The sequence below is a fragment of the Pongo abelii genome, chromosome 18 (assembly GCF_028885655.2).
Source record: "Pongo abelii isolate AG06213 chromosome 18, NHGRI_mPonAbe1-v2.0_pri, whole genome shotgun sequence".
Classification (NCBI taxonomy): domain Eukaryota; kingdom Metazoa; phylum Chordata; class Mammalia; order Primates; family Hominidae; genus Pongo; species Pongo abelii.
This window is the reverse complement of record NC_072003.2, coordinates 769,634-796,961: the sequence shown is the minus strand read 5'-3', so window position 1 is coordinate 796,961 and position 27,328 is coordinate 769,634. Positions and strand designations below refer to the sequence as shown.

The following is a 27,328-nucleotide window of genomic DNA, read 5'->3' as shown; positions in this document are numbered from 1 at the left end:
GGCGCCTGCTCTCCCGCCTCCCCTCGCCCTCCCTTCTGCCTCCCGCGCCCTCCCCGCCCGCCGCGCGCCGGGGTTTGTTATTGTGCGGGTGCCCGCGGCGAGCGGGGCGGGGGCGCGTGCCGGGCCTGGCGCGTACTCGTGGACGCCGTGCCGGGAGCGCGCCGCGCGCGGGGACCGGGGCGGGGCGGGGGCGGGGCTCGGCATTCTCGGCGCCCCCGCCCGAGCTCGCGAACCCGGATTGGCTCCCCACGCCGGGAGCGCGCGAGGGCGCGGCGTTTGGGGCCGGGCGGGGGGCGCGCGCGGCGCCGGCGGCGGCCGCGGAGGAGCGCGGGGAGGGCGAGGGGAGGAGGAGGCGCCCGCCTGGTTCCCTGCAAAGCGGCCTTATTTATCTGGGCACAGCCTCAGCCTCCCCGGTGGGAGGCTTGGGGCGGCCGATCCTCTCCCACCGGGGAGCTCCTCTCCGTGCGCTGCCGAGGGGGCCCGGCCAGGACGGGACGCGGGGCGCAGGGCGCGGCCGGGCCCTGCCGGCCAGTCCAGCACCCCGGCGGCCCCCGCGCACCGACGCCCATGCCGGGCTCCCCATGACGGGACGTCACCCGGCGGACAGCGTGGCATGAGCCAGGAGCCCGGGCCGAGGTAAGGTGCGCGTGCGGCCGGGCTGCGGGGCCGGGAGGGGGCCAGGCCGCACCTCCGCGGCGGCCACAATGAGGAGGGGGCGGGGTGGGGGTGGGGGCCGCGCCGCCGCCGCCCGGGAAGGGCTTACGTAACGGCAGCCCCTTCCCCACCTCCCCCGCGGCCGCTGGGCCTGGGTCCGGGTCCCTGCCTGGCCTTCCCGCAGCCCCGCGCGCCGGCCCCTGGCCTGGAAGAGGGCCGCTCCCCACTGGCCACTCGGCCGGGGCTGAGGGTCCGTGCCACCTGGGACGCCGAAAGGAGGAATTGTAGGCCCCCGGCCTCCACCCCGGGCGCCTGGTGGGCTCAGAGGGCGCCCCCGGACCTAAGTGACAGGCCAGAGACCGTTAAACTGCACGGGGGTCGCGTGGATGTGCGGCCTGAGGGGCGGCCCTCCCCAGGGGGGCGGCTTCTGGACCCGGGGCCTGCGCTGAGCTACCGCCCGCGGGAGGAGGAGGATGGGGGGAGGCTGGCACCTTCCTGGTTCTGGAGGCGGGACCTCCCAGCTCTAAGGCCCTGCCCAGCTCTAAGGCTCTTGGCCTTGGCCAAGGTTGGAGGGCTTCAGAAGGGAAACGGCACCTTCAGACCTGCCCGGGAGGGGTCCCATGTCCTCCTGGGGATTAGGTGGGTGGAGAGCGTTTCCCACCCCTCACCTCAGAAGGAGAGAGGGCTGCGGTGGCAGCCTCAGGAACTCACGGCCCAGCGGCCACTCCAGGCCCTTCCCAGGCTCCAGGCTCTGTTCGGGCAGCCTGCCCTCCGCAGGAGGAGCAGATGGCGGAGGCCACCTCACCTGCCTCTTCCTTCAGACCCTTCCCCCACACCCGTGCATCCGAGGGCCCAATGGCCAGGGGCAGCTCAGGCCTCCCTGGACACAGGGCCCTCTCCCAGCCCACCCCCTCGGCGGGGTGCTGGACAGCAGCCTTGGAGCAGAAGGTCTGGGTGAGGCCAGGAGACTGAGGGGTTTTCTGTCTCCCGGGCCAGGGCAGAGGCCTAGTGGAACCTGGCTGGCCTGGCCAGAGGTGGACACAGGGCTGGACCTGGAGCCGCCTGGAGGGGAGGGAAATTCAAGGCCCAGCTGCAAACACGGCTGTGTGGTGGGACCCTAGGGCTCACTTGCCCCACTCCCTGCCCCCTGCCACCCCAACTGCCCCTCATCTGGGGCCAGAGCCTTGAGTTCAGCCCCTCCATCCACAGACTCACCGCCTCCAGCTCACACCCACTTCCGGGGCGGCTGAACGAGTCCTACTTCCCACTGATGAGAAGGACACAAACGGCTTTGTGTGTGGGAGGGACGGGGCCCTTGAACCAGCTGGACGTGGACCCAGGAAGCCCTGTGTTGCCGAGAGTTAGGGATCTCCCACCCAGGTGGCACTGTTCAGCCACCCAAAGACCCCATCTCCTTGCATGTGGGCACCCACTGCTGTGCCTCCCATGACTGGGGTGGCAGTGAAAGGAGCTCTGTGGGTGAGCAGGTAACCTGAGCCTTCCCCACCAGTCGTGCAGGAGGAGCCAACAGCCAAACTGGCTGCAGTGTGTGGGTTCAGGCCTCATTCCTTCACTAGGCAGGAAAGAGGGGTGATGGTTTGCGGCAGCTGCCTGGAGCAGTAGGCACTAGGGGCCCAGGCCTCGCCTCTGAGAGTGCTCATGCTCTTCCAAGCAGGGACTGAGATGAGGCCTGGATCCCGGCACCCACTCCCCAGGGTGTCCAGCTTGCAAGGCTGAGCTGCCCTGGGCTTGACCATGGGCCCTCAGTCTGCTGGGGCAGCAACACGGGTTTCTCTTGAGGCCACGTGCCTGCTGGGCCATGGTGCCCCTCCTCAGAGCCCCTGGTGCACCCCCAGAGGCATCTCAAACTGGGGGCGGGAGAGGAGCTCTGCCGCTGTGCCACGTGCCAAGTGGCAGGGACACGGGTGTGCCTGCGTCACGGGGCTGCCACGGAATGTGTCAGCCTGCACCCTGTCCCCAATCCCCAGCCACCCCAGCTGTCACCCGGGCTCTGGGGCTGTCACTGCAGATGGAGCCCGATGTGCGTTTCTCTGGTCACCAGGGCCCTGCCCAGCTCTAAGGCCCTCCGCAGGCAGGGCTCAATGGTCCCTCAGGTTCTATGAGGGCTGAGTGGTTGGTTAGGCTGTGCCCCAGTCTGATGCTGACAGAGATGGGGGCACCAGAGATGGGGAAGAGACCTTCAAACTGGGAGCACTGAGGGGTGAGGAGGTTTCCCAAGCATGCGTCCAAAAGAAGGATGTCCCAGGGGTGGGCATGCAGTGTGCAGCCTCTGCAAGGAATGCAGCGCTGTGGCAGGGACCCTGCAGGATGAGGGCAGTACTTGGAGAGACCACCAGCCCAGGGCCCAGCAGGAAGGCATCGAGACCCCACGAGGCAGAATAGGGCAGAGCGAGGACCCTGTGAGGTACACCTGGCCAGGACCCAGGTAGAGGGAATCAGCCAGCACCGGGGCTCTTGGAGCCAATCCGAGCCCTATGTAACTTCTGGAAAATCCCTCTGCAAGCTCTGCTTCCCCACTCCTGGTTAGGCAGTGTGTGAAGGAAGGACTCTGGCCGGTCAGAGGGGTGCGTGTGGTGCCAGGGAGAGCGGGGCAGGAGGACCCCCTTTCCTCTCTTGGCTCAGGCCAGATGGTGGAGGACGGGCAGCCACTTCCTCAGCCCCGCAGCTCCTAAAGAGGGAGCCAGCTGAAAAGGAGATGGGCCCTCCTCATCTGAAGGCTCTGTGTATTCCAAGGCCCACCCAGCCCTGGGGTCCTGGGAGCCCTCTCAGTGACTCAGGTACCAACCTAGTCCCAACCCCAGAGGCCACTCTCCCCGCGGACACCGGTCATGGCACGATCCGGATTAATTTCCTGAGGTATGCCTTCCCCGCTGACTGGCCTCTTCCTAAATCTGACCAATCCTCCATCAGCCCTACGGGGTCCTTGGCAGCTGCACCACTTTCTGCATGACTGAGCTAGCGGGGCCGCATTCCGCATTCATTCATTCGTTCCCTAATTCATTCATTCTGTGGACATGTAGAGGCCATGCATGTTGGTGCTGCCTGTCCTCAAGAGTCCACAGGCCAGGAGGAGAGACACCAGGTGGACAGTGATGATAACCCGTGTGATTGCAAGACCCTGGAGACGCTTTCTCAAGAGCTGGGGGTCCTGGAGCAGGAGGCAGGGGCCACCTCGCGCCAGGAGCTGAGGGATGGAGGAGAAGAGCTTGCAGGGCTGAGGCAGGGAAACCCTGCCAGGCAAGCAGGGGGAACGGCGTGTGTCCAGGCAGAGGAGCAGGGGAGGAGGAATGGCGTGGCTGGGCTGTGGCATCAGGGCTGGGAAGGGGCAGGAGCTAAAGTCTCTGGGCTCAGTGACTTGATTCGCAGAAGAGGCAGCTCTTGTGGGGCCCCTGCATGGCCGTCTGGGAATGGTCAGCCTGGATGCTGTACATGTACATGTGGGGGCCCCCAGGAGCACTCAGGCTCACCGTGCTCCCTAGGCTCACTCTGGCCACACGCTTCACACTGCGTCCCCTGGGGAGGACACAGAGGGCACGGCCACCTCTCCCCAGCAGCTCCCAAGCCAGGCTCAGGCTGCTGAGGACAAGACAGCTGAGGTGGGGCCACCTCTCTCTCTTTCCCCTGGGGTGAGCCCCGGAGCCTCGACAGAATTCCACTTCGAGCTGAGCCAGCACCACAGGGGCTGAGGCTGAGCATGGTGCAGACATGGCCACCTTTTTAACAAGCCTCTTCCCCATATTAGCACCCGGGCTGCTTGTCCCTAAAGGGAGAGGCAGTCCCTAGCAGCCCACGCAGGTTGCCCGACCCCCTCTGTGCGGAACGAGGGCTCTCACAGTCACCAAGCAGGAAAGGGGGCTCTGTGAGCCATGGGAACCGGCTCCTTGGTGACCGTCTGGCTGGGTGGGTGGGGCCGGGCCCAGGGCCAAGCAGAGGGGCCCTTGTCTGAGCCCCCAGGGACTTCTCGCTTAACAGGCAGAAAGACCCCAGTCTCCACTTGAGCTCAGCTTTCTCCCACAGCGCCCGTGCCTGGGTCAAAGTGTGTGGCTGTTTGCATTTTTGAGCTACGGGGTGGGGGATTCTCGGGCTGAGTCAGTCAAGCCGGGAGTGTGAGGAGCAGCGGGGGCCGGCAGGAACGTGGACGCGAGATTGGGGAGCAGTGGGGCTGCCTGTGCGGGGATGCAGCTCCCACCAGGCACACGGGTCGAGGGCTGACCACAGGCAGAGCAGCGCCTTCTGGCAGCGCTGCGGGTGCGGATGAGGGAAGCCAGGCCCGGACCCATACCCGGACGGCCGCTCCTCAGCCTGTCCCCTCCCTCCTGTGGGCTCTCAAAGTGCGGCTTGATTTCTCCATCTCGACCCTGAGGCCTGGAGGTGGGGACGGGACTGTGGGCGCCGGCAAACGTGAGCTCCCGAGCGGGGCGGGAAAGGAGCACTGCGAATGCCTCCCCCAGCCCCGGCGCTCCACGTGCGGGCCCATGACTGGGAGCGTTTTCAACCTAAATCGGCCCTGCTCCGGGATTATTCCTCCCCTGGCGCCGCCCCCGCCGCCCCCTCCGGATCCTTCCCGGCTTCTCCCTCACTCTTCGCCCCCGGGGCCCCTCCCTGCTGAGCGGGGGTGGCCGGGATTTGGGATTGCGGGGCTGCCCCGACCCCGCTACTGTCCGCGGTGGAGCCAGCCCAGGCCTGGCCCTGAGCGCGCGGCTGGGGCGGCCGCTGTCCATGGTGCTGGCGCGGGTGGCGCGCGGCCGGCGGGGTCTGCGGAGGCCCAGGCGTCCCCGGCGGTGAAGGCGGCGCTTCCCGGTCTGGGGGGCGAGGGTCCCCGCTCTAGGGGCACGGAGGATATTTAGACCGGGGCGGCCGTGGGCCTCGTGCTGCCCCCTCGGGCGCCGGCATCCTGCGATATCCCCTCTCCCCGGCTCTGGGAGGGAACCGAGGCAGCCCCGCGCCAGGCCTCCCTGGACACCTGGTGCAAATTCACTCCTCAGAGCCTCGTGTTCGTTCCCTGAAACCTGAGATAGCGACCCCTCCACCCCTAAGGGCGGCCGTGAGGTCGGAACATGTGCCGACCCCAGCCGGCCCTTGCAAACGTTGTGATGTCAGCCTCCAGGAGGCCTCGCCTTCTGATCATGGGCACATGATGGGGGTCACCGGCTGTGGGTGCCTCCTCTGTGGAGGGCCCGGCCCCACCTTCCAGGACCCGAATGACACTTTGGGGAGGGGGAGATGGTACAGAGGGTGGAGCTGGGGCTCCTGCCATTAGGGCAGGAAGGACTTTAAACCCTAAGCTGGGTTCTCAGCCACGAGGGCCACCTGTTCTGGTGAGACCCCTGGTCCCGGCCCCGGTCTACACCCCCTCCCCAGATGTGGACCGGTGGCAAGGCTGGCCCTGTCTGGGGCTTGGAAGCCAATGTGGGGGCCTGGTGCTGGGAAGAGCAGAGCAGGACCTCCCACTGCCTCCCTGCCTCCCCTCCACCCTGAGCAGATTATGGGGAATGGGCTGCGGGCCTTGGGGTTGCAGTGCCGTCCAAGACCCCGCCACTCCCTGCGGTGGAGCGGACCAGGCCCTGTAGCCCCAGAAGGGACACTCAGCCAAAAAGATGTGAGCCATCCTCTTCCTGAGAGTCTGCATATTCCAGGGCCCACCCCAAGCCTGGGAATCTTCGTGGCAGACTCTCAGACATCCCCTTGGTGGCTCCAAGAGACCTCCCAGTGAGGCCGTGGCAGGAGGGGGCAGTGTGGGCTGGGAGTGGCTTTGGCCCTTCCTCTGAGATTTTGGGGCAGAAAGGCAGGACCTGCATGAGGCTCCAGGCTTAGTCCTGGAGTCACCTAAGACCGGGGAGGATGCATCTTGCTTTGCCCTGGAGTGTGGCCGTGGGGCTCAGACGTCACTCTCCCAGCCCTTGCTATGAGCCACGCACTGAGCTCATTCACTTTGCAATGCCCCAAGGGAGCAGGTACCATCACCTCCCCAGGCTTCAAGGTGAGGAAATTGAGGCTCAGAGAAGGGAAGTGGCTTGCCAAGACCACAGAGCCAGGGTGGGGCCCATTTCAAGTCCAGGGCGTGTGACCCCAGGGGCTCTACCTCCTCCGCGGATGTTGGGGTGGGGGCGGCAGGAGATCCGAACTGCGGAGCAGATGGTGGCACAGTGAGAGTCCCACCTCTCCTCCTTTCGGTGGCTGTGCCCAGTGCCCCCTGCCACCCACTCACAGACTGGAGGCCTGAGGAGGGTGCCCGGGACTGGTCCCACCCCACCCTGTGCATGGATGTCGCTGGCCTGAAGATAACCTCCACATGGCCTTCCTCAGCCAGCTCTGCCCGAACTTTGGCTTCACCACTTATCTGGCCATGACCTCGGGCAGGCAGTTTGCCCAGCCTTGGCCTCAGTTTCCTCCTCTGTGCAGTGGGTACAGTTATCATAGCATCGTTCTCATTGGGCAGAAGATTAAAGCGACAGCTTGTGTCCAGGGCTAACCATGCTGGCACCACGGCACACCCTGGGAAGATGCCTGCCCTTTCTTTGCGTGGATTCTTTTTTCTTTTTCTTTTTTTTTTTTTTTTTGAGACAAAGTTTCACTCTGTTCCCAGGCTGGAGTGCAGTGGTGTGATCTTGGCTCGCTGCAACCTCCGCCTCCTGGATTCAAGTGATTCTCCTGCATCAGCCTCCCAAGTAGCTGGGATTACAGGAGCCTGCCACCAAGCCCGGCTAATTTTTATATTTTTAGTAGAGACGGGGTTTCACCATGTTGGCCAGGCTGGTCTCAAACCCCTGACCTTGTAATCCACCCGCCTCAGCCTCCCAAAGTGCTAGGATTACAGGCATCAGCCACTGCACCCAGCCCCTTGGGTAGATTCTGAGCCAGGGAAGCTCCTGTGCATGTGGAGGGTGGCTGCAGAGCCAGCACCAGAGCCCCTCCTCAGCACTGTGCAGTCACCCTGCAGGGGAGGGGCCAGAGGCCACCCCAGACCCTTCCCTTCAGTTCCCCTGGCCTGCCCAGAGGGATGGACCTGGTGGGTACCTACAGTGGACAGCACAGCAGAAGAGGTCAAGAGAGCAGTCCTGGCCTCACCAGGTCCACCTCCATTTTCTTCTCTGTAAAATGGGCATCATGGTACCTAAGTGCCAAAAAGTGCCGGCGTTTCTTGGCCTCACTGGGCAGACAAAAAGGTGTCCGGTCAGGTGCAGTGGCTCATGCCCGTAATCCCAGGACTTTGGGAGGCTGAGGCGGGTGAGTCACTTGAGGTCAGGAGTTTGAGACCAGCCTGACCAACTTGGAGAAACCGCATGTCTACTAAAAATACAAAATTAGCTGGGAGTGGTGGCGGGCGCCTGTATTCCCAGCTACATGGGAGGCTGAAGGAGGAGAATCACTTGAACCTGGGAGGCAGAGAGGTTGCAGGGAGCCGAGATCACGTCTCTGTACTCCAGTCTGCATTCCAGGCAACAAGAGTGAAACTCTGTTTCTTTTTTTTTTTTTTGAGACAGAGTCTCGCTCTTGTTGCCCAGGCTGGAGTGCAGTGGCGCGATCTCGGCTCACTGCAAGCTCCGCCTCCCGGGTTCACGCCATTCTCCTGCTACAGCCTCCTGAGTAGCTGGGACTACAGGCGCCCGCCACCACGCCCGGCTAACTTTTTGTATTTTTAGTAGAGACGGCGTTTCACCGTGTTAGCCAGGATGGTCTCGATCTCCTGACCTCATGATCTGCCCGCCTCGGCCTCCCAAAGTGCTGGGATTACAGGCGTGAGCCATCGCGCCCGGCAGAAACTCTGTTTCAAAAAGAAAAAAAAAAGAAAAGAAAAAGAGGGTGTCCATGGGCAATGAAGGTTGGGCTCAGTGCATACCGTAGGTGCCCAGTGAGTGCCGCAAGTGGCCATGGTCGGCCTCCTGTTGCTGCTCACAGTCCGGGAGGGAGAGGCAGGCACTCCTATCGTCTCTGTCTGGTGGTTCTGGGAGCTCCATAGGGACGCCCAGGGAGGGAAGGAGCCCCACTGCACCCGCCCCCAACCCCGGCCTTGCAGACTCAGCAACAGACTCACTCCCCCTCCCGGCCCTCATCCACAGAGCGTGCCAGGAAGATGTCGAGCCCGGGCATCGACGGCGACCCCAAGCCTCCATGCTTGCCTCGAAACGGTCTGGTGAAGCTGCCGGGCCAGCCCAACGGCCTGGGTGCCGCCAGCATCACCAAGGGCACGCCAGCCACCAAGAACCGCCCCTGCCAGCCACCACCCCCACCCACCCTCCCACCACCCAGCCTGGCTGCTCCACTGCCCCGGGCTGCCCTGGCCGGGGGCCCGTGCCCCCCAGCAGGTGGACCGGCCTCAGCCTTGGCACCTGGGCCCCCAGCGGAGCGGCCGCCGCTGGCCACGGACGAGAAGATCCTCAATGGGCTCTTCTGGTATTTCTCGGCCTGCGAGAAGTGTGTGCTGGCCCAGGTGTGCAAGGCCTGGCGGCGCGTGCTCTACCAGCCCAAGTTCTGGGCAGGCCTCACGCCGGTGCTGCATGCCAAGGAGCTGTACAACGTGCTGCCTGGTGGCGAGAAGGAGTTCGTAAACCTGCAGGGCTTTGCCGCCAGAGGCTTCGAGGGCTTCTGCCTGGTTGGCGTCTCCGACCTGGACATCTGTGAGTTCATTGACAACTATGCGCTCTCCAAGAAGGGTGTCAAAGCCATGAGCCTCAAGCGCTCCACCATCACGGACGCAGGCCTCGAGGTGTGCACCAGGCTAGTGGGGGACAGGGCTGGGGGGCAGGGCCGGGCAGCAGCAACCCTATGGAGGTGGGAGAGGATGGTGGCTTTGGAGTGGGGGGGTGTGCGCCCAGGCTGGGTGGGGGGGGGGGACAGGGCTGGGGGGCAGGGGCGGGCAGCAGCAACCCTCTGGGGGCTGGAGAGGATGGTGGCTTTGGGGTGGGGAAAAGAAGGACTGACTATGGGGGACCTCGTGCAAAGCAAAAACGTGGGTCCCTTGTTCAAAGACAATCAAGATTTTCAAGATGGCAGCAGCAGGGCAGTGGATTAAATGCAGCGCCCAGGCCCGGCGGCTCAAGCCTCTCATCCCAGCACTATGGGAGGCCGAGGCAGGCCGCTCACTTGAGGTTAGGAGTTCATCACCAGCCTGGTCAACATGGTGAAACTCTGTTTCTATTAAAAATGCAAAAATTAGCCAGGTCTGGTGGCGGGCACCTGTAATCCCAGCTACTTGGGAGGACACTGAGGCAGGAGAATTGCTTGAACCCGGGAGGCGGGGGGTACAGTGAGCTGAGATCGTGCCACTGCACTCCAGCCTGGGACCTGGGCAACAGAGTAAGACTCTGTCTCAAAATGATTGAATGAATTAATGAATGAATAAATAAATAAATAAATACAAATGCAGGGTGGGGAGGATGCGAGGGGGAGCTGAGGGGCAGCTGGGAAAGGATCCCCCGGGAGTAGAGGTCAGAGGAGCCGCCTGGCAGCCGGGTCTGGAGTCTAATTGTAACGCTGGTGCCAACGCCCCCGGCACCTGCCCTGGCCAGGCCCTGGGCTCTCGTCTGGATGCCCCGCCTCCTCACACACTGCCAAATGTTTTCAGGGTTCAGCTCCCTGCATGTTTACACCCTACTGCTTCCTCCCTGCGGGCTCCACCCCTTCTCCTGCAATCCTGACCCGGCGCCCGCCCGCCTGCAGGTTATGCTTGAACAGATGCAGGGCGTGGTGCGTCTGGAGCTGTCGGGCTGCAACGACTTCACCGAGGCCGGGCTGTGGTCCAGCCTGAGCGCGCGCATCACCTCGCTGAGCGTGAGTGACTGCATCAACGTGGCCGACGACGCCATCGCGGCCATCTCGCAGCTGCTGCCCAACCTGGCGGAGCTGAGCCTGCAGGCCTACCACGTGACGGACACGGCGCTGGCCTACTTCACGGCGCGCCAGGGCCACAGCACGCACACGCTGCGCCTGCTCTCCTGCTGGGAAATCACCAACCACGGCGTGGTCAACGTGGTGCACAGCCTGCCCAACCTCACCGCGCTCAGCCTCTCGGGCTGCTCCAAGGTCACCGACGACGGCGTGGAGCTCGTGGCCGAGAACCTGCGCAAGCTGCGCAGCCTTGACCTCTCGTGGTGCCCACGCATCACTGACATGGCGCTGGAGTACGTGGCCTGCGACCTGCACCGCCTGGAGGAGCTCGTGCTCGACAGGTGCGCGCCCCCGGGCCGCGCCGGGCGGGGCGGGGCCGGGCGGGGCTGCACGGTGCGGGGCGGGGCGGGGCTGCACGGGGCTGGGGGCGGGGGCTTCCGGCGGGGCCGGGGCTGTGGCGCGGCGGGCAGAGCCCTCGGAGGCAGAGCGCCTGGGGAGTGGGCAGAACCGCAGCACGGGTTGGCTGGACCCCTGTCCTTCCCGGTGGGTGGGAGCGAGGAGGGGCCGGCGGCTGCTCCGGGTGGGGCAGGAAGGGATTCACGCCAGGGCCGCTCCCAGGAAGACGAGGGATGGCCGGGGCCAGGTGATTTGAAGGTGGGGGTCCCCTCTGGTGCAACCACAGGTGTGTACGCATCACGGACACTGGCCTCAGCTATCTGTCCACCATGTCGTCCCTCCGCAGCCTCTACCTGCGATGGTGCTGCCAGGTACCGGCTCTCACGCCCCGGGATTGGGGAATCGGCGGGGAGGTGGGGGCGCGGGGAGAGCTCCCGGCCCCACTCAGATCCTGGGAGAGTCTGGGGCCCCTCCCTATCCAGCAGCCGACCTAAGCGGAAACCAGGGGTCCCGGCGGCCCCCGCCAGCACTTCCCAGCCGCCTCCCGGCTCCGGGGGGGACTGAGGAACCCCAGGGTTGAACCCGCCTAGCCCTCCACGGACCCCAGGGTGCCCTCCGCCTCGGTGCGAGCGGAAATCGTTAAGTCGCTCCTCCACTCCCGACAGGTGCAAGACTTCGGGCTGAAGCACCTCCTGGCCCTGGGGAGTTTGCGCCTCCTGTCTCTGGCAGGTGAGACCCCCGTTTCTGCTCTGACGCTGGCAGTGACCACCCACCCCCACTTAGTCCACCCGCCCAACCTGCCCGGTCCTTGTGCAAACTCACACCCGGCGCGAACACAGTGCCGGGTCCGAGGCGGCGGAGGAGGGAGACGCGGCCCCGCCGTCCCCGCCCGAGCCCTGGGCCGCGCGCACTGAGCCGCCCTCTGACCCCGCCGTCCCCGCCCGAGCCCTGGGCCACGTGCACTGAGCCGCCCTCTGACCCCGCCGCAGGCTGCCCGCTGCTCACCACCACCGGGCTGTCGGGCCTGGTGCAGCTGCAGGAGCTGGAGGAGCTGGAGCTGACCAACTGCCCCGGGGCCACCCCCGAGCTCTTCAAGTACTTCTCGCAGCACCTGCCCCGCTGCCTCGTCATTGAGTAGCGCGGGGCCCCCGCCCCGGTCGCGGGAACCCGGCCATGACCTGGGCGGGGGCGCGGGGCGCCGCCGAGCCCCCTCTTCCCGCCTTGCGCTCGGGGAAGCCCCCGCGCCCCCGGCCCAGCGCGGGAGGCGGGGCGAGCCGAGGGAAAGCCCCTCCCCGACCTTCGGTCCCTCCGCCCTCCCAGCCCCGCCCCGGGCAGGGGGGCGGCGGGTGGGCCCGCCCCACGCACGCACGCACACTCGGGGACTTTGTGCATGCCCCTCGTGCCCGCACTGCACGCCGCCCTCCGCCACGCCACAGCCACAGCCGCCGCCATCACTCGCTCGCCCTCCCGCTTGGGGGGCGGGGCTCGGTCTTTGGGGGGCGCTTTGAGCTCTCCAGACTGTGCCCTTACCGCCTTCCCCGCCACACCCGCTCTGTCTTCCCACTGTCCCCCCATCCCGGGCAGGGCCCAGTGGGATTGAGGGGGCTGGGTCCCCCAGGACACGGGCCCAGAAGAGCCCCACGGGCTTCCTGCATTCTTCCACCGCACCATACCTGGAGCCCTCCGAGGGGTGTCAGGGGAAACAGGCCACCGCCAAAGCCATGGCCCGCCGCCGAGAGCCCAAGCCCCCACCCCCGCACCTCCTCACCCATCCAGCCTGACCCACGCGGTCTCTCCTCCTCCTTGCCGCTGTGTGGGGCAGTCCCCTGTCCGCCCCAAAACCCGGCCTTGGTCCCTGGCCAGGCTGAGACAGAACTGGGCAGGGAGAGGGCAGAAGGGCTGGCGATCACTTGGAGTCATTAACATGATCCCAGCTGACTCTGGTCGGCCTCAACCCAGGGGTGGCGCAGGCCCCTTGCAAGCCCCGAGCTGTAGCCACCCTCAGGCCTGGGAAGAGGCCTGGGCCGATCTCACACCTCAGCCCTTGCACCCGGCCGGGCTCAGTTCAGGCCTGGGCACCGAGCTTCACCCTGGGCGGGTCTCCTCAGGTGGAGTCTGCAGAGTGGACCCAGCCAAGGGTCAGGGTCAGCACTGGGTCAGCGACTCCAATCTTCCAGTGGCCAGCACACCCTAGACACCCCGAGGAGGGAGGGCTCCTTTCTAACCCCCCCCCACTTCACCCCTCCCCAGCTTCCCAAACTTCTGCCTGCCCAAATCGGCTCTGACCGTGCTCCGTCGGCCCGAGACATTTGGAAGTCCTGGGGGATGCTGGCAAATCTCAGCTGTTGCTGAGGAGGGGGCTGGGACCCCTTCCCATCCCAACCTTGAGCCCCAGGAGATACCGCGCCCACACCCAATCTTGGGACACTCCCTATCTGGTTGGAAGAGAGTAACCAGTTTCCAGAGAGCCAGAGAGTGAAAGAGAAAGAGAGTGAGAGAGAGAGAGAGAAAGAGAGAGAGAGATGCTGTTGAATCAGAAACAGATCAACAGCCCAAAGATTTTCCTGTCCCTGGAGTGCCAGCCCCAGGAAGCTCCAGGGCTGAATGGTCAGGAGCCAGTTTCTCCAGCCCCCTCCTCCCCACAACCCCTAGTGGGGAGGGGCAGCTGTCCATTTGCCCAAAGTATTAATGCAACTGAACCTGTGATATTTCCAACGACTGTAGGAGGAAAAATTAAGGGGAGAGAGGAAAACAAAACCAACCAACCCCTAAAATCATTTTCTTATTGTACATAACGACCTCATTCTCCTGTATATGCGGAAGATATAACCTTATATTTGGTAAGTGTTTCTTGTGCTATTTTATCACGTGACCTGTTTATAAAAATATATATTAAAAAAGTTGTAAAAACATGTGTCTGAGTTGTTTTTAGGTCCCCAGACAACAGTGTAGGCGGGCATATCTGCCCTGCGCATCCCAGGTCTCGGGATTCTCCTGTGCCTCTTATCAGATTTATACTTTCTTGCAACGCAGGGGCAGCGGCTGGATGCTCACATGGTAGAATGGAAACAGCAGTGACTACACGAAGGCAGAGGACCTCGCATTCCTTAAAGGGAGAGACAACACTAAAGTCACTACACCTAATATTCCCTCCAACATTTCTAGACTAGCCCACCTTCCAGAGAGGCAGAAATGAGCCCTGTTCTATGCACAGTAACAGGCAGGGACAACGATGTTGCAAAAGATTACAAACTGCACCAACAGCAGACAATGGCTCATCTAGGGGAGAAAGGTCGAAAAAGGCAACTGAGGCTGGGCACAGTGGCTCGCACCTGTAATCCTAACACTTTGGGAGGCCAAGGCGGGTGGATCACCTGAGGTCAGGAGTTCAAGACCAGCCTGACCAACATGGTGAAACCCTGTCTCTACTAAAAATACAAAAAAGTTAATAGAGTATGGTGGTGGTTGCCTGTAATTCCAGCTACTTATGGAGGCTGAGGCTGAATCGTTTGAACCTAGGGGGTGGTTGCTGTGAGCCGAGACTGCGCCACCTCATTCCAACCTGGGCGAAAGGGCAAAACTCCGTCTCAAAAAATTTTAAAGAGACCGGGTGCGGTGGCTCACACCTGTAATCCTAGCACTTTGGGAGGCCAAGGCGGGTGGATCACCTGAGGTTGGGAGTTCGAGACCAGCCTGACCAACATGGAAAAGACCCATCTCTACTAAAAATACAAAATTCGCCCAGCATGGTGGTCCGTGCCTGTAGTCCCAGCTACTCGGGAAGCTGAGGCAGGAGAATCTCTTGAACCCGGGAGGCGGAGGTTGCAGTGAGCCAAGATCACACCATTGCACTCCAGACTGGGCAACAAGAGCAAAACTCCGTCTCAAAAAGTTTAAAAAAAAAGAACAAGGGCAAGTGGTTGAACAGGTGTGTCAGGCACTGGGCATTCGGTGGGGACTGAGCCAGAATGTGATTCCTGCCTTGGTGGAATTCACACTCCTATGTGACCGACAACAACCAGTAAACAAACGAATGGGTGGTGACAAGTGCCGTGGAGGCACAGTGATGGAGAAGCCCATTAGGGCAGTGGTCAGGGAGGTCCTCTCTGTGGAGACGGCATCGCACATACAATGTCCCTGAGGCAGGAAAGGGCTTGGTGGGCTGGGAATGGGGGTGGAGGCTGCTGTGGCTGGAGATACGCAGGGGAAGGCAGAGGCCAGGAGTTGGGGTTCATTCACAGCGTAGTGGGAGCTGCCAGAGGCCTCAGGCAGAAGATCTGGTGCCTGACTTCTGTGCGGGTTTCAGATCAAAGCGGAAAGACGGACCCAGGAAAGCCGTTGGGAGGCTGTTCCCGAGGTCCAGGAGTGAGGAAGGAGGGGAAGACTGGGGGCACTCGGAACTTGTCTAGGGATGACCAGACGTCATGATGGACCTGGGGATTAAAATAGGTGATGGCATTAAAATACTGAAATTGAGACTTAAAAAACAGGCCAGGCGCGGTGGCTCACACCTGCAATCCCAGCACTTCGGAAGGCTGACGCCAGAGGATCGCTTGAGTTCAGTAGTTTTAAGACCAGCCTGGCCAACATGGTGAAAACCCCTGTCTGCTAAAAATACAAAATTAGCCGGGCGTGGTGGCGGGCGCCTGTAGTGCCAGCTACCTGGGAGGCTGAGGCGGGAGAATCGCTTGAACCCGGAGGTGGAGGTTGCAGTGAGCCGAGGTCGCACCACTGTACTCCAGCCTGGGCGACAGAGCGAGACTCCGTTTAAATGAAAAATAAATAAATAAATAAATAAATAAATAAATAAACCACACAAGCACAGCACCGAAGCGCAATGACAACGCCCAGGGCGGCCCGCAGACCCCAATCCTGCGCCCCTCCTGGCCTCTGCCAACGCAGCTCCCTGACCCGGAACTTTCGTGGTGTCGGGCGAGAGTCTGTGTCCCCTTCCTGAGAGGGGCGGGTAAGAAAAGGACCACTTCCGGCGAGGGGCGGGAAAGACAGCGGCTTCCGGCGCGGCGGTTCCGGACAACAGTGCGCTTTTAGTAAAAGACTGGGGTTCGCGCGGGGGAGAAGGGCTGCCCTGGGCCCTCTGGTTCTCGTCCCGCAGCGTCCGCTCCCCCGCGCCACTGCGCCGGGGAACCTCTGCTGCGCTCCCAGGAACCCTGCACTCCGGGGTCGCCGGCTTCTCTCCTGCCTCCGGTCCCGCCACACATCTCGAGCTCCTTAAGTAGCTCAGTCCTTGCGGTCCCTCTGGGCCCTTCCCGCGTCTATCGCCTGAGTCCCCGGGCCCCTCTAGCCCTCTGTTCCCTCCCCTCTTTTGTTCCTCCCTAGAGCCCCGCCGCCCTCAGGGCTGACAGTGTGGACGGCGGGAGTCTCCTCGCTCCCCTGCTGGGATTGACTGACCGAGCGTTTAGTGACTGCCCAGATCTGGCTGATGGGGGGACCGAGAGGTGGCCTGGGCTGGGAATGTCCAGCTAGGGTCTTCCGTGGAAGTCAGACATGAAACTGACAGGCCTAAGGGAAGCTAGGGAGTACCCCTCACCGCTCAGCCAGGGTGATGGGCTGGACTGACGGACTCCAGTGAATTTGAGCTTGCCTGTCAGGCTGATTGGTTGATGGACAGCCCTGGACTGGCTCACTAAGACTGACCAGCCCGGGACCAAGCAGTTCTGGGGTCCCAACCTGGGTGGAAGGTCTGAACTGATGACCCACCCAGGCTGACCAGGCCAGCCCACCTCACTGACCTCCTGACCCCTGACCTCATCACCTGTGCAGCCATGGAGAAGATGTCCCGTGTGACCACAGCCCTGGGTGGCAGCGTGCTGACAGGCCGCACCATGCACTGCCACCTGGATGCTCCCGCCAATGCCATCAGTGTGTGCCGCGACGCAGCCCAGGTGGTCGTGGCAGGCCGTAGCATCTTCAAGATCTATGCCATCGAGGAGGAACAGTTTGTGGAGAAGCTGAACCTGCGTGTGGGGCGCAAGCCTTCGCTTAACCTGAGCTGTGCTGACGTGGTCTGGCACCAGATGGATGAGAACCTGCTGGCCACAGCAGCCACCAACGGCGTGGTCGTCACGTGGAACCTGGGCCGGCCCTCCCGCAACAAGCAGGACCAGCTGTTCACAGAACACAAGCGCACAGTAAACAAAGTCTGCTTCCACCCAACCGAAGCCCACGTGCTGCTCAGTGGCTCCCAGGATGGCTTCATGAAGTGCTTTGACCTCCGCAGAAAGGACTCTGTCAGCACCTTCTCCGGTGAGGCCACAGAGGCAGGTCAGGGCAGGTGGGCGTCTCTGCCAGTGCCCAGCCTGTCCATGCAGGTGGAAAAGGGCCCCGTGCATCAGAGGCCCTCAGGATCACTCCCAGTGGGCTTCCTCGGGGGGAAAGGGAATCGGCAGGGGAGGGATGGGGCGAGTCGGGCTGGACGGCGTGTGAGCTGGGGCAGTGAAGTGGGAAGAGGCAAGAGATGAGACCAGGTGAGGGATGAGGGGGGGCAGAGCCCCAGCGGTCTCCCAGCCAGCCTGGGTGGTGAGCAGAGAGCCACTGACTCCCTTCCCTCACGTCGGAGCTGCAGAGGCTGCCTCATAGCAGGAGATCTGCCAGGACTTCCAGGTTTCCTGGCCCAGGGAGGCAGAGGAGGTGGGTTTGCTGTCCAGTGCCCCGGGGCCCTTTTCCTAACAGGCTCAGCTCCCCGATGGCTGCCCTGAGCCAGCTCTCTCTTGTTCACCTGGAGGGAACTAGGTATGAAGCACAAGGCGGAGCCCTCAGGGGCCTCAGAGAATTTATAGGCCACTTAAGGCAGATCCTGGCAGGGCGCGGTGGCTCACGCCTGTAATCTCAGCACTTCGGGAGGCCGAGGCAGGCCGATCACGAGGTCAGGAGATTGAGACCATCCTAGCTAACACGGTGAAACCCCGTCTCTACTAAAAATACAAAACAAAAAATTAGCCGGGTGCAGTGGCACGCGCCTGTAATCCTAGCTACTCGGAAGGTTGGGGCAGGAGAATTGCTTGAATCCGGGAGGCGGAGGTTGCAGTGAGCCCAGATCATGCCACTTGCACTCCAGCCTGAGTGACAGAGAGACACTCTCTAAAAAAAAAGACAGATCCTGAGCTGCCTCCCCTGGAGGGCCCTGGAGGAAGGTTGGGCACCGCCCTTGAAGTCTCTTGGTGTGGTGGTCCCCTAGGGTGGACCTGGGCCCTGAGTCATCCAGTCCTTTGGGGCTGACCAGGCAGTTCCAGCTCCAGGGGAAGGGACTGGGCTGAGGCTGGGGCACCCTCCTCAGCACCTCCTTGGGCCTCCCACAGGGCCGTGGGAGTGGGCGATGGCTACAGGTGGGTTCCTGTTCTCCCAGTGATCAGCTGCTGCATCCTGAGGCTGTACCACAGCTTTGCTCATGGACCGATGCAGGATGCAGAATCTAGGGCAAATGACGCCCGGGAGTATGTGTTAAAAATCACGTGGTGTCCTGCTCCCGGGCCCAGGCTCTTGTGACTGTGTGGCTGCTTCCTTGGGCAGATCTTGGGGATGTCTGCTCTACCCTCTGGGCCTCTGTTCTGGGCCGCAGGCAGGTGTGTGACACCATGCCACAGCTGTTCTGAGGGTGCACCTCGTGGGCCAGCCCCGTCACTTCCCCTGCATCGACCTCCTGCCTGCAGGCCAGTCTGAGAGCGTGCGGGACGTGCAGTTCAGTATCCGGGACTACTTCACCTTCGCCTCCACCTTCGAGAACGGCAATGTGCAGCTCTGGGACATCCGGCGTCCCGACCGGTGCGAGAGGATGTTCACAGCCCACAATGGACCCGTCTTCTGCTGCGACTGGCACCCCGAGGACAGGTGTGGCATGGGGGTGCAGGGGGCAGTAGGTTGACAGTAAGCTCTCACTGCCTCAGACCCATGAGACAGTCCGGAGCAGCAGAGCTGGGGGGTCCCTTCTCTGCAGGAAAGGCCACTCAGGGTTTGGGTGGCCCTTCTTCCCACAGGGGCTGGTTGGCCACAGGAGGGCGGGACAAGATGGTGAAGGTCTGGGACATGACTACGCACCGTGCCAAGGAGATGCACTGTGTGCAGACCATCGCCTCGGTGGCCCGTGTGAAGTGGCGGCCAGAGTGCCGCCACCACCTGGCCACGTGCTCCATGATGGTGGACCACAACATCTACGTTTGGGATGTGCGCCGGCCCTTCGTGCCAGCTGCCATGTTTGAGGAACACCGAGACGTCACCACGGGAATCGCCTGGCGCCACCCCCACGACCCCTCCTTCCTGCTGTCTGGCTCCAAGGACAGCTCGCTGTGCCAACACCTGTTCCGCGACGCCAGCCAGCCCGTCGAGCGCGCCAACCCCGAGGGCCTCTGCTACGGCCTCTTCGGGGACCTGGCCTTCGCCGCCAAGGAGAGCCTCGTGGCTGCCGAGTCAGGGCGCAAGCCCTACACTGGCGACCGGCGCCACCCCATCTTCTTTAAGCGCAAGCTGGACCCTGCCGAGCCCTTCGCAGGCCTCGCCTCCAGCGCCCTCAGTGTCTTTGAGACGGAGCCAGGTGGCGGCGGCATGCGCTGGTTTGTGGACACAGCTGAGCGTTACGCGCTGGCTGGCCGGCCACTGGCCGAGCTCTGTGACCACAACGCAAAGGTGGCTCGAGAGCTTGGTCGCAACCAGGTAGGCAGGTGCCGAGCCTGGGGGGCCCAGGGCCAGGGCCTCAGGGCAGGGGCTGGTTCCTCCATCAGCTGCGCCCACCCCACCTCAAGCTCCGCAATGGACTCCAGCCAGTCGCACCAACAGCCCTTGCCTTGGTAGCTGAGGGTGTCAGGATCACACAGGGCCAGGGCTCCAGGGTGGGCCAGACCTGGGACTGTCCTCTGTGGGCGGGGGTCTCTGTTCTTCCCCCTTGCTTCTGGAGCTCTCCAGGCACCAGCAGCGGTGGAGCCGTGAGCTGTCGTTCCCATACCCATCTCTACCTGCCCCGCAAGTCCCCACTGCCCAATTCTGTTTTCCTCTGTGCTGCACGGCGGCCTCAGCTTTCCTACCTAGGGTGGGCCTGGACATTGGGTACCGACGGCGGCTCAATGCTGAGGGCTTGTGACCATCCAGGCAGAGGGGGACCTGCATGGGGTGCTGGGTGTCCAGGACGCCCACAAGTGACCAGTGCCCGCCCCTAGGTGGCGCAAACGTGGACCATGCTGCGGATCATCTACTGCAGCCCTGGGCTAGTGCCCACTGCAAACCTCAACCACAGTGTGGGCAAGGGTGGCTCCTGTGGCCTGCCGCTCATGAACAGGTAGATGCCGGGGGCAGCTCTCCCCAGGGGCTGGGGCTGCTCGAGCCCACCCACCCATGGGCCCTTCCTGCCCCCAGTTTCAACCTGAAGGATATGGCCCCAGGGTTGGGCAGTGAGACGCGGCTGGACCGCAGCAAAGGAGATGCACGGAGCGACACAGTTCTGCTCGACTCCTCGGCCACACTCATCACCAATGAGGGTAGGCTGGGGTGGGTAGGAGTGCTGATGGGAGAGGGGTGGGGGTGTCCCAGAGGACCCTGAATGCCCGCCCCATTGTCGGGCAGATAACGAGGAAACCGAGGGCAGCGACGTACCTGCCGACTACCTGCTGGGTGACGTGGAAGGTGAGGAGGACGAGCTGTACCTGCTGGATCCGGAACACGCGCACCGTGAGTGGGGGTCCGGGCAGGGTGGGGTTCAGAGGCGGATGGAGGACAGACTCAGAGCCTCCGCTGGTCCCTGCCTTCCAGCCGAGGACCCTGAGTGCGTGCTGCCGCAGGAGGCCTTTCCACTGCGCCACGAGATCGTGGACACGCCTCCCGGGCCCGAGCACCTGCAGGACAAGGCCGACTCCCCACACGTGAGCGGCAGCGAGGCGGATGTGGCCTCCCTGGCCCCCGTGGACTCCTCTTTCTCGCTCCTGTCTGTCTCACACGCGCTCTACGACAGCCGCCTGCCGCCCGACTTCTTCGGCGTGCTGGTGCGCGACATGCTGCACTTCTACGCTGAGCAGGGCGACGTGCAGATGGCTGTGTCTGTGCTCATCGTCCTGGGTGAACGGGTGCGCAAGGACATCGACGAGCAGACCCAGGTGTGTGGTGGGCGGGGCCTCCCCCCTCTGCATCCCCGCCCCTGGCACCCAGATCCTGACTGCCGGGCGCTCCCTCCCCCAGGAGCACTGGTACACTTCCTACATCGACCTGCTGCAGCGCTTCCGCCTCTGGAACGTGTCCAACGAGGTGGTCAAGCTGAGCACCAGCCGCGCCGTTAGCTGCCTCAACCAGGCCTCCACCACCCTGCACGTCAACTGCAGCCACTGCAAGCGGCCCATGAGCAGCCGGGGATGGGTCTGCGATAGGTGGGGCAGCGGGGTCGGGAGGTGGGGCAGGGGCCTGCAGGCAGCGCAGCAGCCCCCGCTGAGGCGCCCTCCCTCCTACTCGCCCCCAGGTGCCACCGCTGCGCCAGCATGTGTGCCGTCTGCCACCACGTAGTCAAGGGTCTGTTCGTGTGGTGCCAGGGCTGCAGCCACGGCGGCCACCTGCAGCACATCATGAAGTGGCTGGAAGGCAGCTCCCACTGTCCCGCAGGCTGCGGCCACCTCTGCGAGTACTCCTGACGGGGCATCTGCTGGGCTTGCCTGGGGCCCGGGGACCTGACTGCCCGGGCGGCCGCGTGCAGAACCCCGCCTGGTCTTGTGCCCGAGACGGGCGAAGGCTGTAACTTGAGACCTCAATAAAGGAAGTAGAGCCGCTGTCAGCACTGCGTGTCACCCCATAGCGCGGCGGGCTCGCCGTATGTCCGCGGTGCGGCTGGCGGGCGGGGGCTTTCGGCGGGGTTGTCGCCATGGTAACCGGCGACGCCAATAGTCGCAATCGGGGCGGCCTTCTCAGTGCCTCCCGTAGAGGCCTCTTCCGGGGCGGGCCAAAGGCGGTCATTTCCGGGGTCCATCCCAGTCCCCGGCCGTTGCCACGACGACGAAGCTGCCGGCCAATGGCTGGCGGACGGGCCCAAGGTTCCCGGCGTGCAGTGCGGCTGCCTGAGGGCGGCAGGCTCATGGCGCCGGCGTCTCAGCTGCTCGCGCTTTGGGCGCTGGCGGCTGTGGCTCTACCCGGCTCCGGGGCGGAGGGCGACGGCGGGTGGTGAGCGGCCCGGGAGGGGCCGGGCGGTGGGGTCACGTGCGGCGGGCGGGGCGCGGGCTGACCCAGCTGTGCCCGCAGGCGCCCGGGCGGGCCGGGGGCCGTGGCGGAGGAGGAGCGCTGCACGGTGGAGCGTCGGGCCGACCTCACCTACGCGGAGTTCGTGCAGCAGTACGTGCGCCCTTGATCGCGGAGGTCGCGTCTTGTTCACCCGCCTGCCTGCCCGGACCGCCCAAGGCCGCCTTCCCCTGACTTCGCGCGCGCGTGTGACGCTGGGGCTGCGAGGGTGGCGGTCGGGCCTGGCCGCGATTCTGCCCTTCTTTCCAGGTACGCCTTCGTCAAGCCCGTCATCCTGCAGGGACTCACGGACAACTCGGTGAGCGCGTGCCCGTCCGTCCCCGGCCACTCTCGCCCGTGCTGGGCCCGGCCACTAAGCCCCCTCTCCGCCCCCGCAGAGGTTCCGGGCCCTGTGCTCCCGCGAAAGGTTGCTGGCTTCGTTTGGGGACAGAGTGGTCCGGCTGAGCACCGCCAACACCTACTCCTACCACAAAGGTAAGCGGCCCCACCCCTGCGGCCCGTCCATTTACTAACACCCGGGCGGCTGGACCAGACGGTCCTGACCCGTCTCTTTCCTGTAGTGGACTTGCCCTTCCAGGAGTACGTGGAGCAGCTGCTGCACCCCCAGGACCCCACCTCCCTGGGCAATGGTGAGTCAGCCCTAGGCGGCGGTAGGGGGTGGGGACGCTTCGAGTCTCCAGGTGCCAGGATCCCTGTCCCCACCGTCTCTGTTGGCAGACACCCTGTACTTCTTCGGGGACAACAACTTCACCGAGTGGGCCTCTCTTTTTCGGCACTACTCCCCACCCCCATTTGGCCTGCTGGGAACCGCTCCAGCTTACAGCTTTGGAATCGCAGGTGGGTGCTTCTTGGGACTGGGGAGGACTGAGGTTTCTGACGGTGGGTACAAAATGGGTTGGTCACCAGGTGCTCATAACCCCACAGGAGCTGGCTCGGGGGTGCCCTTCCATTGGCATGGGCCCGGGTACTCAGAGGTGATCTACGGTCGTAAGGTCAGCACGGGGTGGGGGTTGAGGCTTGGGGCTCGCTGACCAAAATGGGCAAGGGTGACAGTGCTGCTTGTGCCCCCAGCGCTGGTTCCTTTACCCACCTGAGAAGACGCCAGAGTTCCACCCCAACAAGACCACGCTGGCCTGGCTCCGGGACACATACCCAGCCCTGCCACCGTCTGCACGGCCCCTGGAGTGTACCATCCGGGCTGGTGAGGTCAGTGGCTGGCAGGAGGGCCAAGCCAGGCCAGAGGCCCAGAGCTAATCTCTGCTGCACTCCCTTCCTCCACCAGGTTCTGTACTTCCCCGACCGCTGGTGGCATGCTACGCTCAACCTTGACACCAGCGTCTTCATCTCCACCTTCCTCGGCTAGCCAAAACAGCTGGCAGGCCTGCCTGTCACACACCGGCACGTCCCACCTCGTGCTCACGGATTTTATTACACAGATAGTGGCAGCAGTGGCCTCAGCCCAGCCCACCCTCACCTGCTTTTCCAGCCCACAAAGGGGGACGATCACAGCCCAGCAAGAGCGATGCTGAGAGGGGGAACAGTCCAAAGTCCAACAGCAGAACTTGGGGGGAAGGGGTTGGGGTGGCCAGGAACACAAACTATGTACAGGGGCCGGGGGCTTCTGCCCAGGGCTCCCCTGGACCAGGATGCCAGGCAGGGCAGGGAACCTCAGTAGTCCTCCACCCAGCCATTCTCAGAGATGAATGCATCAATAACCTCCTTCATAGCCAGGTTGGGGATGAGCTGTTCCTGGGTCAGGGGGCTCCGGGTCACAGGGTCAAAATGACCCACACGCTGTAGTAACAAGAAGGGCAGAGGGAGTCATGGGGCCCAGGACCATGCCACTGGCCCTGCTCCCGCAGCCGCAGCCTCACCTGCAAGTGTTCCTCGATGTCTTTGCGGTCGTAGGTGATGCCACTGGGCGTGATGCACGGTTCCCGCATCAGCTCAAAGCTGATCTTACCACACAGGTAGTCGGGGATGTCTCGCTTCTGCGGCACAGGGGCACATGGTCAGAGGCTGGAAAGGGGCACTGCTCCAGCACCTGCCACCCATTGGCAGCAAGCGACACTCACCTTCCTCTTCTCGTCCACCTGAGAAAAGAGCTCGTCCATGTCCGCCATGTACTTGTCCTGTGAAGAGTTGAGTGCTGCGCTTGGGGGAGACACCCAACCTCCCTCCTCCATGGGGCACAGACCCAACACAAGGCGGGGATGCTTCCACGCCACGTGCACACACACAGACCCACATGTGGGTGGGGGGCATCCTCACGTGCTTGGCCTCAATGCAGGCCTGCTGGGCCCGGACGTGGCTGTCGTCCTCATCACCCTCGTGGTTTCGCTGGCATTCTTCCAGCTCCCTGGGGGTTGACCAGGAGCCGGTCGGAGATGGACCTGGCTAGATGTCTGACCACACCCCAACCTCAGGGCTAACATCCACAGTGCTTCCCCACATTTCCTGCTTGCCAGTAAAGCCTTCGATAAACGCTCGTGTTGGGAGTCGGTGATTCAGAATTATCCCAAGACAGGGCGGTCTGGGGTGAGGGTCCCACCTCTCACGCTCCGCGGCAATGAGCCTGGAGAGGTAGGAGTGCAACTCGCTCTCCTGGTGGATGCGCCGCTCCTCAATACTGTTCCAGCGCTTCTTCTTCGCGATTCGAAGAGCGCTGGGGATGTCGTCCCCGAAGTTCAGCCGCTGCTCCTTGGCCAGGCTGTAAGCTGGGGAACGGGGGCTTCAGGTCACTCTCTGGCCAGTCCACCCGCCTGGCCCCAGGAGCCCCACAACCGGGCAGCTTGTCAGCCAACCTCGCTGCAGATTGGCGATGGCCTCATCATAGCTCTCCATCTCCAGCTGGCACTGCCCCAGGAAGAAGTGCGCCTTCACAGACTGCCCGTCCAGCTCCAGGGCGCGCCGGCAGTCGGCCAGGGCCTGCTCGTGCTGCTGCATCTTCAGGTAGCACAAGGCCCGGTTGGTGTAATACACGGCCACCAGCGGGTTCCGGGTCTAGGGACCAAGGCCGGGCCAGCCGCATGAGGGCGTAGGCTCAGCGTGCCCCCTCTGACCCACGGCCCGTCCCAGCTTCTGCGCTCTGGCTAGAATCAAGAAACTAGGTTTCTCAGTTGTCAAAGCCCCTGGGTCCAAGAACCTGCGCACAGTAGAGTACTGGCTGAGCCTATCCGCTAGACTCCACTTGGTTTTGTAAAGTTTTCCAAATCTTTGGAGAGTCCGGGCTTTGGACCTGGGGTCCTCAAGGGGCCAGGGCCCCTGCCCTCCCCCGCCACCCGGCCGGCCTCCATCCAGCATCCCACCCTCGTTCTCCGGCACCCGGCGCTGGGCTCGAGAACCACGGCTGGGCTTTGGGAGCCCAGGACACGCCCCGCAAAGGAGCCAAACCCTCGGTGGGGCCGGCCGGGCGCGGGCCCGGCCCTCCCTAGCACCGCCGCCGCCGCCGCCCTCCCCGCGCGGGCGCACTCACGATCGCGCGGCCGTAGCAGGCCGCCGCCTCCGGGTACTTTCGGCCCACGAACAGACGGTTGCCCTGCTCCTTGAGCTCCTGCGCGCTCGGGCTCTTCTCGGGGCTTCCGCCGCCAGCGCCCAGCCGTGCGCCGCCCTCCTTCTCCTCCTTGCCCTTCATGGCGCCGCGCGGCACGGCCTGGGCTGCGCTCCCAAGCTCCGCGCCTCGCGGCCCAGCGCCCGCAGCCGGAGCCCCGCAGCCCGAGCCCGCGATCCGCTTGGGCCCGGCCCAGCTCCGCCGCCGGAACTTCCGGCCGGGGGCGGGACCAGCGGGGACGCACGCGTGGGGGCGAGTGGGGCCGCGCGTGCGCCCAACCAGCCTGGACGGGGACACTGGGCCCGCGACGTCGGGGGCTGGGAGGAACGCTCCAGTTCCCTGTCCCCGCGCTCTTAAGGGTCGGCGTTCGCGTAGGCCCTGGCCCGCCCTGCTGAGGTCTCTTCGGAACCGTCCTCGGCTTCGGCCGCCACACACATTCGACTTTCCCAGTGAGATGCCTTACTTGGTTCGCTGAGGGCGCGCTCCCCCAACAGCCTGTCCCGAACACCTGGGGTTCCGCCCCCGTCCCAACGCGCAGAGACCCCTCCCCCGGCAGCCGGCCCCATCCAGAGGCCCCGCCCCCGGCAGCCGTCCCCGCCCCCGGCAGCCGTCCCCGCCCCCAGCAGCCGTCCCATCCACAGAGGCCCCGCCCCCAGCAGCCGTCCCATCCAGAGGCCCCGCCCCCAGCAGCCGTCCCGTCCACAGAGGCCCCGCCCCCAGCAGCCGGCCCCATCCGCAGAGGCCCCGCCCCCAGCAGCCGGCCCCATCCGCAGAGGCCCCGCCCCCAGCAGCCGGTCCCATCCGCAGAGGCCCCAACCCCAAGCAGCTGCCCCCGCCCCTCCGCGTGAACATAGCGGCTTCCCACGCGCTGTGGGGTGTGAGGACCCCAGTCGCTGGGCTGCCATTCTGGAGCGCCACGAGAGGTGCTACGGGCGCGAGCGAGCCCCCGAGGGCGGCTGGAAGCCCTGGACTGTTGGTAGAGTGGAAAGGGATAAAGGGATCGGTGGGGCGAGCGTCCCCCGTGGCCGGACCTCCCCTCACCGCCCTTCCTCAGGTATCGGGAAGAGTTGCCAGCGGCCAACAGGGGCAGAGCAGAGAAGCATGTGACAGGGAGCTGGAGCGGCTGCTGGCCTGGAAGCTGACTGTGAAGGGCGGCCCGCCCCGAGGGCAGGGCCTCCGTAGGGCGGGTCTTCATTGGGGCGTGGCATCGGCGGGGCGGGTGTCTCCAGTGGGGGCGGGGCCGCCCTGGTGGGTCCAGCACCCCAGGCACCCTGACCTGGCCTCCCACAGAGGGGCGCTTCCGGCCACGTCTGCAGCAGCTGGTGGCCACCAATCCCCCTGAGCTGGGTGTGCACTGTTCGACCGCCACCTTCTGCCTCCTGCCAGATGTGGGGGCTGCAGGCACTGAGCTGTGTGCCCTCTGCGGTGTGGGCCCACCACAGCCTCGGGTGAGTTGGGTGGGCACGACTTGGGTACACAGGCGTTCTTGTCTGTGAAGCGGGAGTCTGGGCCCTTGCGTGTCGCTAGGAGCAGGAACCATAGGGCCCTGGGCTGCTGGGAGCAGGGTCTTCCAGAGCTTGTCCTGATGGGGTGTCTGGCTGCTTCTCCTCGCTGTTCACAGCAGTCCTGGCAGCTGGAGCTCCAGAGATGGACGCCTTCATG

General features: G+C 64.2%; 4 protein-coding genes across 9 annotated transcripts; 3 read left to right on the top strand and 1 right to left on the bottom strand.

Annotated features, from left to right (window-relative positions):
- The first annotated feature begins 321 nt into the window (after positions 1-321).
- On the top strand, positions 322-13,811 carry FBXL16 (F-box and leucine rich repeat protein 16). The gene is made up of 6 exons (XM_024233326.3): positions 322-636; positions 8,736-9,382; positions 10,336-10,844; positions 11,186-11,270; positions 11,565-11,628; positions 11,889-13,811. Exons 2-6 carry the CDS (start codon positions 8,750-8,752, stop codon positions 12,035-12,037), a joined length of 1,440 nt encoding a protein of 479 aa, XP_024089094.1. The 5' UTR covers positions 322-636; positions 8,736-8,749; the 3' UTR covers positions 12,038-13,811.
- A 2,057-nt stretch (positions 13,812-15,868) lies between these two features.
- Positions 15,869-21,658, top strand: WDR24 (WD repeat domain 24). The gene is made up of 9 exons (XM_024233325.3): positions 15,869-17,163; positions 18,567-18,744; positions 18,891-19,563; positions 20,064-20,182; positions 20,260-20,381; positions 20,467-20,571; positions 20,653-20,993; positions 21,076-21,260; positions 21,350-21,658. Exons 1-9 carry the CDS (start codon positions 16,683-16,685, stop codon positions 21,516-21,518), a joined length of 2,373 nt encoding a protein of 790 aa, XP_024089093.1. The 5' UTR covers positions 15,869-16,682; the 3' UTR covers positions 21,519-21,658.
- A 72-nt stretch (positions 21,659-21,730) lies between these two features.
- JMJD8 (jumonji domain containing 8) lies at positions 21,731-24,604 on the top strand. Of its 4 annotated transcripts, none has more exons than XM_002825928.5 (9): positions 21,731-22,041; positions 22,120-22,209; positions 22,366-22,414; positions 22,494-22,590; positions 22,677-22,745; positions 22,834-22,953; positions 23,041-23,108; positions 23,188-23,322; positions 23,399-24,604. In XM_002825928.5, the coding sequence occupies exons 1-9, from the start codon at positions 21,746-21,748 to the stop codon at positions 23,477-23,479; spliced, it is 1,005 nt and encodes a 334-aa protein (XP_002825974.2). In that variant the 5' UTR covers positions 21,731-21,745; the 3' UTR covers positions 23,480-24,604. The 4 variants fall into 4 exon arrangements, with proteins under 4 accessions (XP_002825974.2, XP_002825975.2, XP_024089092.2 ...); XM_024233323.3 differs by having other exon boundaries at positions 21,890-22,041; positions 23,188-23,317; XM_002825929.4 differs by lacking the exon at positions 22,120-22,209 and having other exon boundaries at positions 21,796-22,041.
- Positions 23,527-26,252, bottom strand: STUB1 (STIP1 homology and U-box containing protein 1). 3 transcript variants are annotated; one of them, XM_002825927.6, is made up of 7 exons: positions 25,592-26,252; positions 24,921-25,119; positions 24,668-24,833; positions 24,388-24,475; positions 24,192-24,248; positions 23,991-24,107; positions 23,527-23,910 (listed from the first exon to the last, which is right to left on the bottom strand). In XM_002825927.6, exons 1-7 carry the CDS (start codon positions 25,748-25,750, stop codon positions 23,785-23,787), a joined length of 912 nt encoding a protein of 303 aa, XP_002825973.1. In that variant the 5' UTR covers positions 25,751-26,252; the 3' UTR covers positions 23,527-23,784. The 3 variants fall into 3 exon arrangements, 2 of the variants coding, with proteins under 2 accessions (XP_002825973.1, XP_054389268.1); XR_010137703.1 differs by having other exon boundaries at positions 23,742-23,910; positions 23,991-24,475; positions 25,592-26,196; XM_054533293.2 differs by having other exon boundaries at positions 23,527-24,475; positions 25,592-26,196.
- Positions 26,253-27,328: the final 1,076 nt, after the last annotated feature.